This window comes from Mandrillus leucophaeus, unplaced genomic scaffold, assembly GCF_000951045.1.
Source record: "Mandrillus leucophaeus isolate KB7577 unplaced genomic scaffold, Mleu.le_1.0 Scaffold949, whole genome shotgun sequence".
Taxonomy (NCBI): Eukaryota; Metazoa; Chordata; class Mammalia; order Primates; family Cercopithecidae; genus Mandrillus; species Mandrillus leucophaeus.
This window is the reverse complement of record NW_012110352.1, coordinates 701,009-725,318: the sequence shown is the minus strand read 5'-3', so window position 1 is coordinate 725,318 and position 24,310 is coordinate 701,009. Positions and strand designations below refer to the sequence as shown.

The 24,310-nt window shown below is 35.3% G+C and overlaps 1 protein-coding gene across 3 annotated transcripts in view; it reads right to left on the bottom strand.

Moving 5' to 3' along the window:
• The window catches only part of RBM41 (RNA binding motif protein 41), a 55,052-nt gene that overhangs the window by 23,870 nt on the left and 6,872 nt on the right, over positions 1–24,310 (bottom strand). For all 3 annotated transcript variants that reach the window (XM_011970449.1, XM_011970450.1, XM_011970448.1), the window contains one exon: positions 2,574–2,977. In XM_011970449.1, the coding sequence (XP_011825839.1) occupies positions 2,574–2,977 (404 nt within the window). The remainder of the gene's footprint in view (positions 1–2,573; positions 2,978–24,310) is intronic.

Sequence of the window (24,310 nt, the reverse complement as noted above, 5' to 3'; positions counted from 1 at the left end):
TGCTCAACAAAAGACATCAGGAACAAATTTAAAAGGTAAGTCATCCAGTGGGCGAAGATATTTGCTAAACAACAGAAAGGATTCATATGCAGAATTTTGAAATAATCCCTATAAATATGAAAAAACAAATGATTAAATATTCAGCAAAGGAATGTAACAGGTAACTCACAGAAAGTTCCTGAAAGGCTAATAAATGTTAAGAATACATGCTTAACCTCACTGGAAATCAGAAACATGCAAATTAAAACAGTGAGATATCTTTTCAAGCTGATAAGGCTGGCAAAATAGTCTAATGCTCCAAAGTTTTGGCAAGAATGTGAAGAGGATCTCTGAAACCTTGTTCCATTAGAAATTGAGATATACACACCCTATATATCACAGCAATTCCACTCCCAGGTATATAACCTAGAACGATGATTCTAAAATTGTTACTCTCAGACCAGCAGGATCAGAATCTCTTGGGAACTTGTTGGAAATGCAAATTCTCAGGCCCCACTCCAGATCTACTGAGTCAAAAATTCTGGGGGTGGAGTCTAGCAATCTATGCTTTAATAAGCCCTCCAAGCAATTCTGATGCACACTAACATTCGAGACACTGTAATAGAATGACACCTTCCCAACACTTTTGATTGAGATCTACAGGAAGAACTGCATTCTTCATTGTGGTCCCACACACATTATCTCACATATACACAAACACATATAAAATAAAAGCTTTAAGAAACAGTAATTACCCTAACATACTGTATGGAACACTTTTTGATATTTTCTATTCTATTCCATTTCATTAACAAAACCCCATTGGTTGTAACCTACTAATTGTAACCTAAGTTTGAAAAACACTGTCCTAGAAAAAGTCTGGCATATGCACAACAAGAGATGTACAATAATACTTGTTGCAGAATTAACTGTAACAGCAAAATAACAGAAAGAACAAATCTTCAGGAAAATGGATAAATATAATAAATGATGGTCTATTTCTACAATGGAATACTACATAGTTCCTTGTATCTTTAGAAATAAATTTCAAAAGCATTATGCATATCGAGTCAAAAAGGTTGTAGAATGATAGAGTATGTCATTTATATACTTTTAAAACATATAAAACCGTATGTTATTTGTGAATATATGGCTATGTAGTAAAAATATAAAAATGGGCATAGGAATTATAAACAGCAAATTCAGGATAGTGGTTACATCTGGAAAGGATAAAGGAGAATGGGATTGGTGAGGAATATGTGGAAGTCTTCAGGAATATCTATAATGCTTTTTTTTTTTAATTAAGCAAATACAGAAAATATTAGGACTTGACAATGATTAATAAAAGTTGGCTGGCTACACAGGTATTTGCTATATTATTCTATATCACTTTTGGTATATTAATATTTCATAACAAAAAGTAAATAAAAACCAAGCTATTCTTGAACTAATAGCATAAATACCCCTGAACTATTAGAAATTCAGTCAGTCAAATAAACTGTTTTAATATCCCTCATCTAGAATGATTTTTTTTTTAAATTCAGAGACAGTCAAAAACTAACATTATATTTTTGGTTTTGTTTTTTAAATTAGACACAACAAATTATAAGCTCCAGGGGCTTGTGTTGTCTCTTTGGGTAACACAGTAACGAAGAGTTTTCCATTCCAGATGTAACATATAACATGAATGTGAAATAATGATTTGATCAATAAAATAAGAATTATTTACAATGTTATTTAGTCATGCATTGGACAATTTCTTTTTTTTTTTTTTTTTTTTTTTTGAGACGGGGTCTCGGTTTGTTGTCCAGGCTGGAGTGCAGTGGCATTATCTTGGCTCACTGCAATCTCCGCCTCCCAGGTTCAAGCAATTCTCTTGCCTCAGCCTCCTGAGTAGCTGGGATTACAGGCACGCACCACCACGCCCGGCTAATTTTTGTATTTTTAGTAGAGATGGGGTTTCACCATGTTGGTCAGGCTGGTCTCGAACTCCTGACCTTGTGATCCGCCTGCCTCAGCCTCCCAAAGTGCTTGGATTACAGGCATGAGCCACCACGCCCAGGCTTGTTGGACAATTTCTTAAAGCTTATAGGACCTTTTTCACTTTGCTGCTTTGCCAACAGCAATTTAAGTCATATGTCATATGAAAGCCAGGTAGAGCATTCTGAAGAGAAGACTCATGTGGTAGCATATACCCTACTCACAACCAGGCAGTCAATTATTGGCTAATTCCAGAGGCACCATGGCTACCAGCTATGGTGGTCCTATGAACACTATTTTATTATTACATCGTAGGAAATTGGAGGTTACTTTTCCTTCAGTTTGGGGCTTCTAATGGGTATGGACTAGAGTCTTATCAACATTTCTTTAAAACGCTAAGGGTAATTCAGGACCTTAGCAAAGTACCAAGAACCTTATAGGAAATATGCTACTTGTATGCAGAGAATGAATAGTCAAGGTCAAGGACAAACACAATCACTGTGCCTATATCATGATTCTTTGGTATAATCAAAGCTAATTTAAAAGTATTACTTTAGGTAGAGGTAAATAAAAGTGAAATCAACCCAGGTTGTTTTACTTGGTTTGGCCTATACCTTGTTTGGTTCCCCTGGATTATATGAAGAAAACATAGGAATTTTTCGGATCTCTTCCTCTGACAAACGATTTCTCTGGATTTCATCTTCTGGGACAAATTCTATTGGCTGCGTCAGCTTCTTAGGCCCAGTCCAACACTGCTCAGGTGAAAAATCAATAACATTTGCCACATGGAGACTGGGGCCTTTACCCTGTGCTGCCTGTTTTCCCTTGTCCTGGAGTAATGATGGGCTCTCAGCTGTGACTCTATCACCCACTGATGTAGCTGAGACCAGTGAGTGGGAAGCAAAGGGTTCACCTCTCATAAGTTGGAACTCTTCAAGACGTTTTTTCATTATCATCTCTTGGTAAAAACTTTCCAGGTTGTTCATGGGATCACCTTTGTTCTTCTTTTGGGGTTCATCTGGATCAAGACAAAGAGATAGGGAAGTTCTACAAAGCCTACCAATACAACTTTTGACAAATTAATAAAAATTAAATCCTGGACCTCAGATAAAGAAACACTGCTGGGGCAGGTCTTTACAACCTGTGACAAATGACAATGGTAAATAGTTATCTTATTACAGTATATTTCAAGCAAAACTATAGGCCAGAACTATGGTGAGGCAAGTGAGGCACTTAGGGTCATGCAAATATATGTACCTCTAATTGATAAGGACATTTAAAAAAAATATAAGCAACATAGCACTACACTTCACAAAATTAATAATTCCTTAGTATCATCTAATACCAATGTTATGTTCAAATTGTCCTGATTCCGTCAAAGAATTTTTTTATACTTGTTTATTCAATTCAAAATCTAAAATAGCCTTTGGCTGTTATATCTCTTAAGATTCTTTTATTCTAAAACAGTGTCTCATCTCTCCCACCCCTCTATTTCATTTTCTCACTCATCCATTGATTAAATAAACTACATTTGTTCTATGAACAAAGGAATTTGACTAATCATTTTCTGATGGTGCTGTTTAACTTGTTCCTTAATCCCTTCTATTTCTTGGCAGATAATCTATAACTATGCTACCTAATACAGTAGCCACTAGTCACATGTGTCTATTTACATTAATTTTTAAATATCAGTTCCTCAACTGAACTTAACAAATTTAAAGTGTTTGATAGTCACATGTGGCTAGTGGATACCATATTGGACAGAACAGATAAAAACTATTACATCATTTCAGAAAGTTGCATTGGACAGTGCTGATCTAAAGGTTTGATTAGGTTCAGGTTCAATATTTTTAGGAAAGAATCCTTTATAGATAGATATGTACTTCCTATTGTATCATGTCATAAGACACATAATGTTTGGTGGTCCCATTTTTAGTGATACTGAAATTGATCAGTGGATTGTGGTGGTAGATGGTATTAGTCTCATCCCTCCATTATTAAATTTTCCCATTCACCTTCCACCTAATGGGTTTTTTACATCCACTGATGACCATTACCTAGTTTATTAATTTATTAAGAGTTGCAAATCGTGGCTTTCCTAATTCTATTATTTCTTTTATGCTTATTATCTGTAATTCTATAATGAACTTACCGTCATCAACTATGTGGTTTCCCTAAATGTAGATCATATGGGAATGGCAGGATAAATGCTTGATTCTATGCCATTATTTACCAATTATGAGAGTAAGAGTTGACACCTTAGAAATGTCTAATGGAGGCCAGGCGCGGTGGCTCATGCCTGTAATCCCAGCACTTTGGGAGGCTGAGGCAGGCGGATCACAAGGTCAGGAGTTTGAGACCAGCCTGGCCAACATGGTGAAACCCCATCTCTACTAAAAATACAAAAATTAGCTGGGCATGGTGGCGGGCGCCTGTAGTCCCAGTTACTTGGGAGGCTGAGGCAGAATTGCTTGAACCAGGGAAGCAGGGGTTGCAGTGAGCCAAGATCGCTCCATTGCACTCCAGCCTGCGTGACAGAGTGAGACTGTCTCAAAAAAGAAAAAAAAAAAAGAAATATCCAGTGGTGAAGAATGGTTATTTTTAGTATAATAATGAAATCGTGTATTTTCATATACTTTATTTGTGTCAATGAAATATAGTCATTATTCTTTTTAGTGGCCAAATTATCCCACTTAGGACCAGTGGGAGCCCCTTCAAATCGGCTCCTGTATTGCTTCCCGGCTTTCTAGCACAGCCAAATATCCTAAGCTCATCTTGCATACCTCCTAACTCAAACCTGGAATATATTTGTAAATATCCTTGGTTCCTTTTAGTAGGAAGTGGTATTTAGAAACCAAAGTGTGTTGCTGGCGTGTGCAGAAGCAACTTCCAAGTTGTTGTTTCCAGGCCTTTTCAGTGGACAAAAGCTAGGACTTTTTTTTTTTAATGATCCACTAGAACGGTTTTATTTTATTATTTTTTTAAATTTTACTTTAAGTTCTGGGATACATGTGCTGAACATGCAGGTGTGTTACATAGGTATACATGTGCCATGGTGGTTTGTTGCACCTATCAACCCATTATCTAGGCTTTAAGCCCTGCATGCATTAGGTATTTTTTGTCCTAATGTTCTCCCTCCCCTTTCCCCCCATCCCCCCGACAGACCCCAGTGTGTGATGTTCCCCTGCCTATGTCCATGTGTTCTCACTGTTCAACTCCCACTTATGAGTGAGAACATGCGGTGTTTGGTTTTCTGTTCCTGTGTTAGTCTGTTGAGCAAAAGGAACATTTTTTAAGAGAAAAGTAAACCATGAGTTTATATTAGTATTTCCAACTCAAATTTAAGATAACAAAATTTTTACTTAAACTCCTTTATTTTAGAGTTTTATCTCCTCTCATCTGCTTAAAATAATATTAGCAAAATTATTCATTAGCTTCTTCCTACAATATACTTACAGAATTTTAAAATGTCAATAACAATACTATCACCAATAAAACTGCTGAATATAGTTTTATGTTTCTTTGCAGTTACTTGTGCCCTTAGAATATGGGTACCATTGGAAATATACAAATGTTTTAAAGTCACTATAAGTAATTGTTTTCTTTTGTTTTCCAATTGTGTGGTTATGCTACTAACTTTATTTATCATTAGGCTCATTTGCTTCAGGTTGTTTTTGAATTTTAGGGATTTTTACCTTTTTGATTAAACTTTTAAATGATGCAAAATATTTATATGGATCTAAAGTGAAACTGTTATAAAGCACTTTCACAGAAGTCTCACTTCCATCTCTGTCCCCTTTATCCCATTCTCTTCCTTCCCCATAAATAACAATTTTTTATTAGGTTTTGGCTTATGGTTCCATTGCTGCTGCTTTGAAAATGTAAGCAAATAGGCATGTACACACATACATATAATTCATTAGTTATACCTCTCTCCTACATAAAAAGTAACTTACTATAAGCACTGGTTCTACAATTTACATTTGTGCACTTAACAATATATCCTGGAGATAGTTCCATATTAATGTGTAGAGCTCTTCTCATTCCTTCTTATAGCTGCACAGTACTCCATTGTGTGGATGTACCACAGTTTATTTAACTATTCCCCTCCTGACACACGTTGGTCTTATATCCAGTCTCATACTGTTAGGAATAATGTCCTGACAAACAGCTTTGTGCATACAGGATTTGGTATTTTTCAAGTATATGTTTGAAATAGATTCCCTGAAGTGAAACTGTTGAGACAAAGAGTAAATGTGTATGTAATTTTTCTATGTATTGTTAAATTTCACTCTGTAAGAGTTATACTATTCTATATTTCCACCAGCAAGGCATAGGAGTAGTTATGTAAGTATTTCCTAAGGCACAAAAAGCACTATCCATTAAGGAAAAGATTGATAAATTCAACTACATTAAAATCAAGAACTTCTGTTCATCAAAATGTCATAAAGAGATGGACCAAAAAAAAAAAAAATCCCCACAGGATAGGAAAAGATATTTGCTACACACAGAATTATCAGAGAACTTAAATCTAAAATACATGAATAACTTCTACAAATCAATAAGAAAAAGATGAACAACCATTAGGAAAATGGGCAAAATACTGAAGAGATGCCTTACAAAAGAGGAAATACACATAGCTAATAAATATATGTGGGCCAGGCGTGGTGGCCCATGCCTGTAATCCCAGCACTTGGGAGGCTGAGGCAGCAGGAAAGTTCCTTGAGCCCAGGAGTTTGAGACCAGCCTGGGCAACATGGTGATACCCTGTCTCTAAATTAAAAAACAATAATAAAATAAATATATACAAACGTGCTCATTCACATTAGAATTCAGGGAAATGCAAATTAGGAAAGGAACAAGATACTAATAGAAAACAAACATATTGGCAAAAATTAAAAAGAATGCCAACACTACATGTCAGTGAAGTCGTAGTGCAACTGGAACCCTCACATATTGCTGGTGGGAATGTGTACACATAGTGCAAATCAACATGACATCATTTACTAATGTCAAAGATATGCTCAACATACAACCCATCAATTCTACTCCCACGTATATACCTTAGAAAAATGTAGGCATATATGCACCAGGACACGATAATAAGAATTTTTAGATCATTGCTATTTATAATTGCCCAGAGTTAGCAAAAATACAAATGTTCATCTAAGAAGAATTATAAAATTCTGATATGTTTATATGATGAAGTACTATTATCCAAAGAAAGTCAACAAATTTCAGCTACATATGTCCAAGTGGACGAACTGATTAATACACTAAAAAATAATTAGGGATGCATCAATAAATAAGGATTCCTCCCTTTGTAGAGCTAAGTGAATTACATGGCATGTTAGAAGGTAGGAGTGCTATAAAAAAGAAAAAAATACAAGATAAGATTAGAAGAGCTATGGGGTGGTTGTAATTTTTAATGTTGGTCTGGATAGGTCACATTGAGAAGGTGCTATTTGAGTGAAGACCTGAAGAAAGCAAGGGCATCTATCATACTGATATTAGAGTGAGGTCTGAAGGTAGGAGTATGTCTCAAAAAACTAAAAAAGACTGAAATCATATAAAGTATGTTCTGTAACCACAACGGACATACATTAGTGATCCACTACTGTAAGAAATAGGGGAAAACACAAATATCTGGAAATTGAACAACAAACTTCTAAATAACCCATGGGTCAAAGAACTCATAAAGGAAATTTAAAAATATTTTGACCTCAATGAAAATGAAAACACAACATATCAAAATTTATGGATGCAGCTAAAACAATGCTGCATCCATATGACAGACACTTATAGCTTTAAATGCCTGTATTGAAAAAGAAGAATGGTTTCAAATTTAAAACCTGAGCTTCCAAGTTAGGAAACTAGAAAAAGAGTCAACTAAACACAAAGCAAGCAGAAGGAATAAAACAATAAAGATTAAGAAATAAATCAATGCAATAGAAAATGGAAAAATAAAGAAAAATCAACAAAACCAAAAGCTGGTTCTTTGAAAAGTTTAACAAATGACAAACCTTTACCTAGGCTGAACAAGGAAGTAAGAGAGAAGACAAAAATGACTAAAATCAATAATTAAAGAGGAAGCATCACTACTAACTTTAGGGAATGAAAAACAATTATTTAGGAATATTATAAATAACTTTAGGCCAACAAATTAGGAAACCTAGATAAATGGACAAATTCATAGAAAGATACAAATTACTAAAGCAGTCTCAAAGAAAAAATGAATAACCAGAGGGTGAATTAGTACTCAACAAACAACCCACAAAGAAAAAACCCAGGTCCAAATGGCTTCACTGGTAAATTCTATCAAATACTTAAAGAAATAATACCAATCCCGCAGAAACACTTCAGAAAAGGGAACAGGAGGAAATACTTTCCAATTCATTCTGTGATGTCAGTATTACGCTGATAACAAAACAAAGATAAGAAAACCACAGACCAATATTCCTCATGAATATAGATGCAAAAATACCTAATAAAATACTAGCAAGCCTTATCCAGCAACATACAAAAGAATCACACACATGTAAGTGGGATTTATCTCAGAAAGGAAAGATTGGCGTAACATCTAAAAATCAACAGATTAAATCTTAAATCACATGATCATCACAGTAGGTGCAGAAAAAGCATTAAACAAAATCCAATACCCATTTACAATTTTTTAAAAGCTCAATTAACTGACACTAGAAGGGAGCATCTTCAACCTGCTTGTAGTAGGCAGAATAATGGCCCCACAAAAATGTCCACATCCTAATCCCTGGAATCTGTGAAAATGTTAAATTATACTGCAGAGGAGAATTTGCAGATGTGATCATGTTAAGTTTGAGACAGGAAGATGATTCTGAATTATGCAGGTGGGGCCAATGTAATCATAAGGGTCCTTATCAGAAGGAAGCAAGAAGGTCAGAGACAGAATGGGAGATGTGATGATGGACATCGAGGGTAATGTGAGGAAGGGGTCAAGAGCCAAGGAATGCTGGTAAGCTCTAAAATCTGGACAAGCCTCAACCAGAGCCTCTAGAAGAAATGCAGTCCTGTTGACATCTTAAGATTTCTGACCTGTAGAACTATAACGGCAGAAATTTATAGTGTTTAAGCCACTAAATATATGGTAATTAGTTACATACTAATTCCCTTTCTTTTCTTAGGAAAGTAATACACTGCCAAAGAACATGTGCAGAAAACCCAGAGCTAAGATCATACTTAACGGTTAAAAACTGAATACTTTTCCCCTAAGACTGGGAACAAGGCAAGGATGTTAGCTCTGATCACTTCCATTCAACATTGTACTGAAGGTTCCAGACAGTATAAGGAGGCAAAAAATAAAAAATAAATAAAAATAAATAAATCTCCAAATTGGAAAGAAAGAAGTGTCTTTATTCACAAGAAATAGGATTGTCTGTGTAGAAAACTCTAAGATACTATAATAGAACTATTAGAATAAAAGAGTTTAGTCACAGGATACAAATTAATATAGAAAAATCAACTTTAGGCCAGGCACAGTGGCTCACGCCTGTAATCCCACCACTTTGGGAGGCTGAAGACAGAGGATCACCTGAGGTCAGGAGTTTGAGACCAGCCTGGCCAATATGGTGAAATCCCATCTCTACTAAAAATACAAAAATTAGCCAGGCGTGGTGGCGCATGCCTGTAATCCCAGCTACTCAGGAGGCTGAGGCAGGAGAATCGCTTGAACCTAGGTGGCAGAGGTTGCAGTGAGCCGAGAACGTGCCACTGCACTCCAGCCTGGATGAAAAGCGAGACTCCATCTAAAAAAAAAAAAAGAAAAAGAAAAATCAACTTGACTTCTATATAATTGCATGCAACAATTGAATGAAATGTGAAAACAATTCTATTCATAAGAACATGAAAATCATTAAAATGCTTAGAAATAAATTCAAAAGGCTGGGTGTGGTGGCTCATACCTGTAATCCCAGTGCTTTGAGAGGATGATGTGGGAGGGTCATTTGAGGCCAGGAGTTTGAGACCAGCCTGGGCAACACAGTGAGACCCCATCTCTAAAAAAAATTTTAAAAACAATTAGCCAAGCATGGTGGCATGCGCCTGTAGTCCTAGATATTCAGGAGGCTGAGGCAAAAGGATCCTTTGAGCTCAGGAGTTGGAGGCCGCAGTGAGTTATGATTGTGTCACTGTACTACAGACTGGATTACAGAACAAGACCCTGTCTCTAAAAAATAATAAATAAATTCAATAAAGCATAAGATTAAGTTTGATAAAATAAATGTAACTAAAAACTACAAAACAATGCTGAAATTGTAGAAGAACTAAACAAAGGAAGAGACATTCTATGTTCTTGTATTAAAAGATTAATGATTAAAGATCAGTTTTCTCCAAATTGAATTATAGATTCAACTCAATCCTTATTAAATTCCAGCAGGCTTATTTTTCTTAAAATATTGGTAAGCTGCTTCTAAAATTTACATGGAAATACAAAGCACCTAGAATAGAAAGAGTGATTTTAAAAAAGAGAAACAAAGTTGGAGGAGTCATACTACCCAATTTCAAAACTTACTATAAAGGTACGGTAAAAAGATTTAGAGTATAAGGATAGGCAGATAGATCAATGGAACCAAGCTGAGTGTCCACAAATAAACCCTTACATTTATGGTCCATTGATTTTTCCACAAAGGTGCCAAGACAATGGGAAAAATAATAGCCTTTAAATAGTGCTGGAACAACTGGACATCCATATACAAAAATATGAACTTGGACCCTTTACACATAAAAATCAACTCAAATGTATAACATATCTAGATGTAAAATCTAAGACTATAAGTATTCCAGAAAAAAAAATAGGAGAATATCTTTCTGTCCTTCAGTTCAGCAATGATTTCTTAGATATGATACCAAAAGCACAAGCCATATATTAATGAATTGAACTTCACTAAAATTAAAAACTTCTGTGCTTCAAAAGACACTGTTAAGAAAATAAAGACAAGCTACAGACTAGAAGAAAACATTTGCAAATCATACACCTTATAAAGGACTTGTATTCAGAATAAAGAATTTTTATTCTCAGAAAACAACCCAATCAAAAAATGGGCAAAAGACTTAAATAGACATTTCACCAAAAAAGACATATTGATGGCTAATGAGCAGATGAAAACGTATTCAAGATCATTTGTTATTACAGAAATTCAAAATAAAACTACAACGAGCTATCAGTACACACACTGAAATGGCTGTAATAAAAGACAGGTAATAACAAGTATTGGCAAGGATGCAGAGAAATAAGAACTCATACATTGCTGATGAGACAGTAAAATGATACAACCACATAAGGAAATAGTCAATTCCTCAAATTAGTTATACACAGAATTACCATAGGACACAGAAATTCTACGCATTCAAGAGAAATGAAAATATGTTCACACAAATGTTCACAGCAACATTATTGATAACAGCTAAAAGTGGAAACAACCTAAATGTCATCAAGTGGTGAAAAGATTAAACAATGTGGTATATCTATTGACATAGTTTGGCTCTGTGACCCCACTCAAATCTCATCTGGAATTGTAATCCCCATAATCCCCACATGTCAAGGGAGGGACTTAGTGGGATGTGACTGGATCATAGGGGCGGTTTCCCCCACGCTGTTCTTGTGACAGTGAGTTCATTCTCACAAGATCTGACGGTTTCATACACGTTTGACAGTTCCTCCTTCACACACACACTCTCTCCTGCCACCTTGTGAAGAAGGTGTCTGCTTCCCCTTCTGCTATGATTGTAAGTTTCCTGAGGCCTCCTCAGCCATGCAGAACTATGAGTCAATTAAACTTCTTTCCTTTAAAAATTACCCAATCTCTGGTATTTCTTTAGAGCAGTGTGAGAATGGACTAATAAAGCTATAAAATAAAAAACAAGCAATATAAAGGAACAAATTGCTGGTACATGCCACAACATGGAGAACCTCAAAAACTTTATGGTTCCTGAAAGAAGTCAGATTCAAAAGACCACGTATTGTAAGATTCCATTCATTATGAAATATCTAGAAAAGGCAAATTTGTAGAGACAGAGGCTTGGGGTATATGTGGGAGTCATTTACTGCAAATGAGCCCTAGGGAATTTTGCCAGGTGATGGAAATGTCCTAAAATTGGACTCTGGATTTGATAGCACAATTCTATAAATTTACTAAAAATCACTGAATTAAACACTTACAATAGGTGGATTTTATCATGTGTAAATTATAGACCTCAATAAAGCTGTTTAAAAAGAAACAAATTATTCAGAATCACAAAAGGTGAGAAGAAATAGAAAACAGAAAATGTACTGAAAGTCATTAAAGGATAATTAAATTAATGGAAAGGTATCATGTTCACATTTGAAGATTTGAAGACTCATAGATATGTCAATTGACCTCAACTGACTTAAATGCTCGATAGAATCCCAATCAAACTCATATAAAGGTATGTGTACATGTGTAACTTGATAGATTTTCAAATTTACATGGAAAGGCAAAGTGTCAAAAGTAGACAAAACACTTTTGAAGAAAAACAAGTTGGAAAGAATTATTCTCCAGATTTTAAAACATCATAAAGCTAGACTGTATGATATTGATTCTAAAATGGCCAAAAAGACCAAAGGAACAAAAGAGAGAATAAAAAAAAAATTCATTCATATATGAACACCTGATACTGCAACACAACAACAGTCTAGACATTTTCAATATTTGGTGTTAGGATAGAAGACTATCTACATGAGGGAAAAAAGGAACGAGAACCCTACTTTATACTATATACATAAATCAATTCCAGGTGGATTAAAGACTTAAATGTGAAAGGCAAAAAACATAAAGCTTTTAGAATAAAGAACAGTATCAGGGCCGGGTGTGGTGGCTCATGCCTGTAATCCCAGCACTTTGGGAGGCCAAGGAGGGCAGATCACCTGAGGTCAGGAGTTTGAGACCAGCCTGGCCAACATGGTAAAACCCCACCTCTACTAAAATCACAAAAATTAGCTAGGTGTGGTGGCGCATGTCTGTAATCCCAACTACTTGGGAGGCTGAGGCATGAGAACTGCTTGAACCCAGGAGGCGGAGGTTGCAGTGAACCAGGCCACTGCACTGTGGCCTGGGTGACAGAGGAAGACTCTTTGTCTCAAAAAAAAAAAAAAGGATTTATTAATCAAAGAACAAAACCACTAAGTATAAAGACAAAATTAATAAATTTTATTACATAGAGATCAACAACTTTTATTTACCAAAAGATACCATAAAAGCAGTGAAGTGACAAACTATAGAATTGGAACATACATGTTCAACATATATTACCAACAAAGAACAAATATCCATAATAATAAAAAGACTGGTACAAATTTATAAGAAAATGCACCTAAGATTAGAGAAAAAATGGAGACAGAGTATTCAAGATGTATAACCTCAACACTTTCCTACCTCCCTTCTTCCTGTAGAGAGGTGGCAATAACTGAGATGTGCTATATCTTAGTGCTTTGGTGTTTACCCATTGGTTATTTTGTTTTTAAAATTATTTATCTGCTGAATTCAAGATTCACAAGCTATTGTTTTGATAGATGCCTAAAGTGACCTCTGAACCAACACTGCATCTGGACAAAGATCTGGACAAAGATACAAACAGATGGAAAGACATTCAGATAGTAAATAGGCATTTTCATATTTGCTAAATGGGCAAAAGAACTGAATAGCCATTTCACAAAGCAGACTGTCCGAATGGCCACGCAATGTGTAAGAAGGTATCTAACATCACTAGTTATCAAGAATGAAATTAAAACCACAATGAAACAAACAAACAATATAGGTTGACTCTTAAAATGACATCCTGAAAGGTACACACACACACACACACACACACACACGAACACGAAGGCAGGGGAACTGTTTGGGGAACTGTCCTAAAGCAAACTAAGTGTAATGTGTGATCCCTGATTGTATTCTGGATTTATAATTGAGAAACCTGATTGCAACATTAGAGAAGCAATGTTAAATTTCTTGAGTGATCATTACACTGTGATTGCACAGGAGAATGTCTTTGTTCTTAGGAGATACTTAATTAAGTATTTAGGAGTAAATCCTTCTTATGTCTGAAACTTATTCCAAATAGTAAACAAACTATATACACACACACTCATATGGAGGAAGAGAGACGTAAAGTAAATGTGGCAAGTTGTCAATAGTTGGTGAATGCAGGTGAAGGGTGTGGGTGTATTCTTTCAATTTTTCTCCATATTTGAAATTTTCCAAAATAAAAGGTTGAGGAAAATAACACTTGACTAAATGCTTTTAAAAAGGTGACATAAATTGACCAGATGTGGTGGCTCACGCCTATAATCCCAACACTTTGGGAGGCCAACGTGAGTGGATCACTTGAGGTCAGGAGTTCCAGACCAGCTTGGCCAACATGGCGTGTGCCACCATCCCTGGTGAACATTTTGTATTTTTAGTCTCTACTAAAAATACAAAAATTAGCCAGGGGTGGTGACAAACATCTGTAATCCCAGCTACTCGGAAGGCTGAGGTACGAGAATTGCTCAAACCTGGGAAGTGGAGGTTGCAGTGAGCTGAAATCGTGCCACTGCACTTTAGCCTAGGCGACAGAGCGGACTCTGTCTCAAAAAAAAAAAAAAAAAAAGGACCATAAATAAATGTTAACTAATAATAAAGGGAAAAAAGCACAACAAAATACAAGTAAATACTCATCAGATTAGAGTCTGACGATACCCGTTGTGGACAAGGATGTAGAGCAACCTAAACATTTCCACATGGCTGGTGGAATTTTAACTTGGGTGTTTCCCTTCAGAAATTAGTTAACAGCTATTAAAGTTGAAGACATGTGAACACTTCACCACTCAATTCCATTCCTAGATATATACCCTGAGAAACCCCTGCACATGTGTTCCAGAAAACATGTACAAGAAATATCACAGTGACAGAAGTGATATATATAGCCCCCCAAATGGGAACACCCAAATGTGCAACTACAGTAGAATGGATAAACTATGGTATATTCATATAAAGGAATATTATACTATACTTCAATGAAAATGAACTATGGCTACACATAGCAATATGTACGAATATCTCAAATATAATTGCCAGAAAACACCACAATATTGAGTAGAAAAGGAAGACCCAGTAGAATACATACAACATAATTCACTGACACAATGCTTAAGCACAGGCAAAACTAAACACTGTCTAGCGCTGCATGTACCGGTGGTAAAGATATAAAGAAAAATAAGGAAATTATCACAAGTTAGGGCAGTGGTTATATCTAGTGGGAAGAGGGTTGTGATTTGTGAGGGGCATATGGGGATTTTTTGGAGTATTGGCATGCTCTATTTCTTGATCTGATTAAAATGTTTTAAGCACTGTTTGGCATGATCTATTTCATTATAAAAAGATGGTTTGCAAAAGAGCGAATGAGAGGTGAACAAGTGGCAATAAGTAAATGTACTGGGTTAAATAGAATCCTCCCAAAATTCATGTCTACTCAGAACCTCAGAATATGACCTTATTTGGAAATAGGCTCTTTGCAGATATAATTAGTTAAGGTGAAGTCACAGGGTAGGCTCTGAGTCCAGTGACTGATGTCCTTATAAGAAGGACACATGAAGATACTGAGACAGACACAGTCAGCAACCAGAATGCCATGTGATGGCAGACGCAGAGATTGAAGAGATGCATCTATAATCCAAGAACTGCCAGCAAACACCAGAAGCTAAGAGAGAGACATGGAACAAATTCTCCCTCAGAGCCACTAGAAGGACCCAACCTTGCCAATATCTTGATTTTGTAGCCTCCACAACTGTGAGAGAATAACTTTCTGTTGTTTTAAGCTATTCACTATAACCAGCATCCTACTTCCCAGTACCAAAGTCTGTATTAGATTCCTAGGGCCGCCATAACAAAGTTCCACTGGTACTGGGAAGTAAGATGCTGCTTTAACAAATACCTAAAAATATGGAATTGGATTTGGAATTGGGTAATGAGTAGAGGCTGGAAGAATTTTGAGCTGCTTGATCGCAACAGCCTGTATTACATTGAGGAGATTGTTGGTAGAAATATGGATGTTAAAGGCAATTCTGGTGAGGGCTCAGAAAGAAATAAAGAGACAGTGGACAAAGCTTCTATTATCTTAGAGAATATATGTGTTCATGATTATATACATGTAATCATGAACAAATTGTTGCTAGACGTATAAATGTTAAAGGTACTTCTGATGAGGCCTTAGAAGGAAATGATGAACATGTTATTAGACACTGGAAGAAAAACAATATTTGTTATAAAGTGGCAGAAACTTGGCTGAATTGAGCTCTGTTGGGTGAAAAGTCTAACTCAAAAGTGACAAACTGGTATTTCGCTAAGGAGATGAATGGGCAAAGTGTGGAAGATGCAGGCTAGTTTCTCCCTGATGCTTATAATAAAATGAAAGAGGAAGGAGGAAAATTGAAGAAGGAACTGTTAAGAAAAAAGGGGACAACACTTGATGATTGGGAAAATTCTCAGCCTATACAGATAGTGTGCTCTGGAAACAGGGCCAAGGGTATAGATGGACAAACTTTCATTGAAGAGATTAAGTGTTAGGGTGTCAGGATCTAATCAACCATCTCAGCAGAAGCCAGGAATACAGATGGGGTTATCTAGAAAGAATCTGTAAAGAAACCTCAAGTCTAATGGTGTAAATCTTTTGACATATATGAGACTGACAATGTTTTCGAGAATCTTATACCAGCAAAAACCACCAGTGCCAGCCTGGTGTGAAAGAGACGGAGACAGGACAAAGGAAGGATAATTACAAGAGCAAAGCCACAGACATAGAGGCCAGAGAGGATGGGGCTATAGCTGCCCTGATAGACTGAGAATATGGGCCCAGTGGACAAAGCATTGAGCCCAGACTATGACTCATAGGCCTTGAAAACTAATAGAATTTGCCATGCTAGGCTACAAACTTGCTTCAGACCAGCAACCCCTTTATTCTCTCATTTTTGCATTTTCAGAATGGGAATGTCAATCTTACGCCTGTCCCACTATTTTAAATTGGAAGCAGATAACTCGTTTTCTAGCTCCACCAGTCTCTGGATGGAGAGAACTTTTGCCCCAGGATGGACCATATCCAGAACCTCACCCATACCTGATATAGATGATTGAGATAATAAGACTTAGGACTTTTTGAGTTGGTATTTAGATATTTGGGACTTAGACTTGGTGTTGGAATGGGTTAAGACTTTTGGGGATGTTGTTAGTTTTACACGTGGATGGATGTGAATTTTTGGCACCAGAGGGCAGACTGTACTAGGTTGAATAGTATACCTCCAAAATTCATGTCCACCTGGAGCCACAGACTGTGAACATATTTGGAAACAGGGTCTTTGCAGATGTAGTTAAATTAAGATGAAATAATACTGGATTAGAGTGGGGACTAAATCCAATGACTGATATCCTTTCAAGAGAGCAATGTGAAGACACAGAGACACAGATACATGAGAATGCTATGTGATGACAGAGGCAGAGACAGGAATTATGCATCTATAAACCATGGAACACCAAGGATTGCTAGCAACTACCAGAGCTAGAAGAAGTAATGAAGGATATTCTCCTAGAGAGAGAAGAGAGAGCATGGCCCTGTTGACACCTTTGATTTTAGACTTCTAGCCTCCAGAACTATGGAGAGGATAAATTTCTGTTGTTCTAAGCCACCAGATTTATAACAATTTGTTACAGCAGCCCCAGGAAACTAATACAGTAATTATAGAAAACTCTTCTAAGAATTGTGCTGTAGAAAGGGCAAACTATTGATACATACAACTATATGAATGAATCCCAAAAACATTATGCTGAATTAAAGAAACCTTACACAAAGAACATATACTGTATCATTCCAGTTATATGAAGTTATAGAACAAGCAAAACTAATCTATGGTGAAAAAAAATCAAAACACTAGTTGCCTCTGAGAGGATAGGATGGGAATTACTGGAAAGAAGTAAGCTGAAACTTTCTGGGGTGATAATAATCTTCTGTGTTGATAGGGGTTAAGTTACACAGTGTGTCCTGGAGATGGTCCGATGATTGTCTTTATTCCTAATTTCATGTTCAGTGATAACATATTGGTAGCTTGAAACTGGCTATGGTGGTAATATGTACACCTTAGAAACTGGCAAATGATACAAATCAGGGCCGGTTTTCCCCGCTCCCCCGCCAACCCGCCGGAGAGTTAGTTGTTAAACATTTACCAGTATATCACTACACAGATTTATACACTGGTCAAAAGTCAACAAACGAACACTTAAAATATCTTTACATTTAACTGCTTGCAAATTTTGCAACAAAAGAAAAATCATTAATAAATATTTAACTCTAATTAACAGTATACATGCTGAAGTATTTGGGGGAAGGAATTTACATCAGCGGTTTTCTAAAACACATTAATAAAGATGGATTGATAGATGGGTATGGGTATAGATAGATATGTGATAAGGCAAAATATTAATGGTAGATTCTAGATGGTAATATAATGGTTCTTTGTGATAAAATTCTTTAAACTTTTCTGTGTGTTTGAAAATTTTCACTGAAAACAAAGAATAGAAAAAATCTTTTCCCATTAGGATATCAAAAATATTAACATATTATATTACCTATTTAATATTATCTTTTTAGGATTTAAATTTTTACATTTCACTTTTTAAATGAACTGCTACTTATTACGGTATACAATAGAAGAAGAAGATCTAAATGTATTATTTGTTCAAGTAGCTAATGAATTGAAAGACATTTTTCATTTTTATCATTTTCTTTAGATAGTTCATGGTAGGCATATGTAGACCATGGAGTCTGACAAGTGATACAAGCCATGTTAAAACCCTAAAAGGAGATAAGCAATACTGGGGCTGACTGAAGTTCTTTAAAGATAAAAGGGATAGGATCCAGCACAAAATTATACAAATTAGCCATAAGCTGGAAGGACTTCCCTAGCACTGAGTCAAGAGGGAAGAAAACAAGGATGAGGATACAGAAATTAACAGAGCATGAAGCAGGAAATGGATGAAAGTTCTTGCCGATGGCAGTTTCCTTTGAAATAGGATGGAAGACTGTTAAAAATGACAAAATAATAGGAAAGGAAAGAGTAATGAGGATCTAAAATCGTATTTATAAGGAATGAAATAGTGAGCTGACTAGGGAGTAGGAGATAGATTGTTTAACAAGGGAGAGGCTCTAACCAATAACAGAGACAAGAAAGTTGTAGAGGCAATAATCAACAAAGTTATGATTTCTTTCTAGCAATGCCCAGAAGCCATGATGTAGAAATAGAGAAGGCAATTAGTTTGGTTGATTTGAGTTTGAGGTTTTGCTGAGTACATGTGATACATAGACAAGGAAGCAAAGAGAATGATTCATTGTCAAGATGGGCGGTTAAATAATGGATGATAGAGTCTAAGTGAGATTTGAAAGGAAGAAGAAACAGAAAGGGATTGACAGACTGGGAGAAAATAAAAAGGTCAAGGAACCGGACACGTAAACAGGATTGAAGAGATAGTGTGTGAATTAAAGAGAGTTATGCGAGCCAGAAGGATAAGAAAAAGGTTGTAGTCACAGAGTACCATACTATAGTTGAAGATTTCAGAGGAAATATATTTCAAGAGCTAATATATGTTTCTTTCTCACTGATTCAAGGTTAGAAAATGGAATATGTATAACTCCAGAAAAGTTTGTCTCGAGATACAGTAAAATCACACTTAATAAACCAATAAATCTTTTCCAATCACATATACAAGTGCTGTGGACAAAAGTATAGACTTTTGTGTAAGGACAGACATGGATTTAAGTCCCAGCATGGCTACTTTGATCTTAAGAAAATCACTTATGCCCACTGAAGCTCAATCTCATTTTCTGTAAATTGGATATAATACTGTACTATCTCATAGAGTGCTGTAAGGTTTAAATGTGATAATTTACAAAAATACTTAGCACAAGGACTGGCACAAATAAGTCCTCAAAATTAGTAGCTATTAGGACTTGTTTCTGGGTAAGATGAAGTAAGCACACTTCACTCTGTCACTCCCATTGAATAAAGTTATAAAACCTGGAGAGAATGTATGGTACATTTAAATGTTACGAAGAGTAAATGGTAGCAGGTGGAAGGGGTAAGAAACCAAGAATTTGAAATAACAAAGAACTCATGCCCAGAAGAGACATGGCATAATCAAATTGCTGAAAATAAAGAGAAAAAAAATTTTTGAAAGCCTCTTACATTTATGGTCAATTGATTTTTCACAAAGATATTAAGACAATTCAATGGAAAAGAATAGTCTTTTCGACTACAGGCACCAGGACAATTGGCTATCCATATGCTAAGAGATGAATATAACTCAAACAGCGAGGTTTGTAGCATTTCAACTTTCCATCATCCCATTTCCCCTTCTCTAGCTTTGCAGTAGCCTTGAAAACCAACAACCTCGCAACAACAGAAGCTGCAAAAACCAGCGGCCTATCTGAAACTGGAGTGGCAGACCAGTTCTGGAGCACCACAAAAGCACCATCCTTGGAGAATTTTCACTATTTTACCTAGATGGAACTATTTGACCTGCCTGGCACTTCAATGAAAAGCCATATTCTGAGATGTAATTGGTATGACAATTACAGTAGAAAGTATGGGAGGTAGAGAACAGCTAAACAAAGTTTTTTAATATAATTGAAATTAAGTTGGTTTTAATACAAATTAATTTATTTAAGCCAAGAGGTTAATTGTAATCCCCAGAGCAACCACTAACACACACACACATACACACACTAATAGTAAAAGAGGCAAGAAGTTAATTAAAATGGCACATTGGAAAAATCTATTTAACATGAAAGAAGGAATAAATGGAGGAACACAGGAACAAAAAAGATACAAGAGAAACAAAACAAAAAGTAAAACAGCGGATGTAAATCCTTATTAACAGACTAATTAAATACATTAAAATAAATGAACTAAACTCTCCACTCAAAAGGCAGAGATTGAAATAATTGATTAAAAGGAGAAAATATAATCCAAACTATTTGCTGTCATGAGACATACTTTAGATTCAAAAACACAAATAGATTGAAAGCAAAAAGATGGAAAAAGATGTTCCATACAAATAAGAACCAAAATAGAGCTGAGTTTTAGAAATTTGAGTCTTCTTTCTGTTTAACTTCATCAGTCTAGCTAAGGGATTATAAATTAGTTGATCTTTTCAAGAACTAACTTTTGGTTTTGTTGATGTCCTCTATTTTTTCCTCTATTTCATTTATTTTTGCTCCATTTTTTATTATTTCTTTTCATCAGCTTGATTTGGATTTAGTTTGCTCTTCTTTTTGTAAGTTCTTCAGGTGGAGATTTCAGTTATTAATTTGAAATCTTTCTTCTTTATTAATATAGGCACATATAGCTATGGGCATTACAGCTAAATACCCCCTAAACACTGATTTTATTGTACTCCATAAGTTTTGGCATGTTGTGTTTTAATTTATCTCAAAATACATTCTAATGTTCCTTTTGATTTCCTTTTAATTCATTGATTGTTTGGTAGAATGTTAATTTCCACATATTTGTAATTTTCCTAAATGTGCTTCTGTTATTTATTTTGAATTTCATTCCACTGTGAACAGAAGTGGAAAGAGTGGACATCCTCGTGTTATTTTTGATCTTTGGGGAAGAATTTCAACTTTTCACCATTAATTATGAGGTTAAGTATTAACACACAAATGTGGCCAATTGATTTCTGACAAAAATGCAAAGGCAAGTAAATGGAGAAAGGATACTCTTTTAACAGTTGGTTCTAAAACAACAGGACATTTGAAGCCAAAAAAAAAAAAAAAAATTAGTGAACTTTAAACTAAACTTCATACCTTAGATAATTATCAAGTCAAAATGGATCATAGATCTAAATGTAAAAAGTACAACTATATAACTATCAGAAGAAAACACAGGAAAATATCTTTTTCATGAACAGGTAGAGTTCTTAGATACATATAAATGCACATACATAAAAAGCAACCCATGAAAGGATCAGCTGATGAACAAGATTTTAGAAGACTTGAAAACATTTTCTCTGAGGTAAAAGACTTATACACTGAAAACTACAAAATGTTGCTGAAAGAAATTAAAGAAGACACAAATAGACATCCCATGTTCATGAATTAGAAGACAATATTGTTAAGACGTCAATACTAACCAAAGTGATGTACAGATTCAATGTAAGTCCTACCAAAATGTCAATAACATTTTTTACAGGAATAGAAAAATCCATTCTAAAATTCATATGGTTTCACAACCAATCCCTAAATATCCAAAACAATTTTGAAAAAGAACAAAGTTGGAGTTCTCATACTTCCTGATTTCAAAACTTACTACAAGGTTACAGTAATTAAAACAGTGTGGTACTGGCATAAAGACAGGTATATATAGTCAAATGATTTTTGAATAGGGTGCCAGGATCATTCAGTGTGGAAAGAACAGTCTTTTTTCAACAAGTGGCACTGGGAAAACTGAATATCAACATGAAAAAAATGAAGTTGAATTCTTACCTTAATACCATACACGAAAATTAAATCAAAATGGTTCGAAGACCTAAATATAACAGTTAAAGCTATAACACTCTCAGAAGATAACATAAGGAAAAGCCTTCATTTCATAACAATGGATTTGGCAATGATTTCTTGGTATGACACCAAAAGCATAGACAAAAGAAAAAAATCGACAAATTGGACTTCATTGAAATTAAAAACTTTGTGCATCAAAGGACAGAGTGAAAAGGCAACTCTCAGAATAGGAGAAAATATTTGCAAATCAGGTATCTTATAATTATCAGTGTATATATTGATATACTGAATATGTATAGAACTTCCACAACTCAACAACAAACAAGTAACTTATTTTAAAAATGGACAAGAGATTTGAACAGATACATCTCCAAAGAAGATATACAAATGGCCGAAAAGCATACGAAAAGATGCTCAACATCACTAATCATCAGGGAAATTGAAACTGAAATCAAAACCACAATAAGATACCATTTCACACCCACTAAGACGGCTATTATTTTTTAAGAAAAGAAAATAATAAGTGTTGTCAAGGGTATGGAGAAACTGGAACTCTTATCTTGTGCATTGCTGGTGGGAATGTAAAATGGTACAGTCTCTATGGAAAATGATATGGCAGTTTCTCAAAAAATTACATGTAGAATTACCATGTGATCCAGCAATTCCAATTCTGAGTATATACCCATAATAATTGAAAGCAGGTATTCAAACAGATATTTGTACACCCATGTTCATAGCAGCATTATTCACAAAAGCTAAAACATGGAAACAACTTAAGCATCCATCAACAGATAAACAAAATGTGCTATATACATACAATGGGATATTATTCCACCTTAAAAAGAAAATTCTGACACATGCTACAACTTAGATGAATCTTGAAGATATTATGCTAACTAAAGCCAGTCACAAAAGGACAAATATTGTATGATTCCACTTATATGAAGTACCTAGAGTAGTCAAATTCATAGAGACAGAAAGTAGGATGGTGGTTGCCAGAGGGTGGTGGGTTGGAGAAAACGGGGAGTTAGTATCTAATAAGTACAGAGTTTCAGTTTGGGAAGATGAAAAATTTCTGGAGATGGATGGTTGTGATAGTTGCAGAACAATGTGTAAGTACTTAATGCCATAGAACTACACACTTAAAAATGGTTTAAATGGTAAATTTTATGATATGGATATTTTACCACAATAAAAAAATTTGCTCTGCAAAAGACACTGTTAAGAGAATGAAAGGACAAGCTACAGACTGGGAGAAAATGTGTGAAAATCACATATCCAACAGAAGATTGTGTTTAGAATATACAAAGAACTCTCAAAAGTCATCAGGAAGAAAATAAACAACCCAATTATAAAACAGCAAAAGATTTGAACAGACACTTTAGCAAACAGGATATAAGGATGGCAAATAAGCACATGAAAGATGTTCAACATCATTAGCCATTAAAGAAATGCAAATTAAAACTACAATGAGGTACCACTTCACAGCTATTGGAATAACCAAAATAAATACTGACAATACCAAGTGCTGACAAAGATGTAGAGCAACCAGAACTCTCATACATTGCTGGTGAAAATGCAAAATGGTACAGCCAGTCTGGAAAATGGTTTGGCAGTTTCATATAAAGTTAAATGTACACTTACCATATGACCCAGTAATCCCACTTCTAGATTTATTTACCTTAGAGAAATAAAAACTTATGTTCACAAAAAAACCTGTACAAGAACGTTCATATCAATATTATGCATAGCCATCATAACCTGGAAACAACCCAAATGC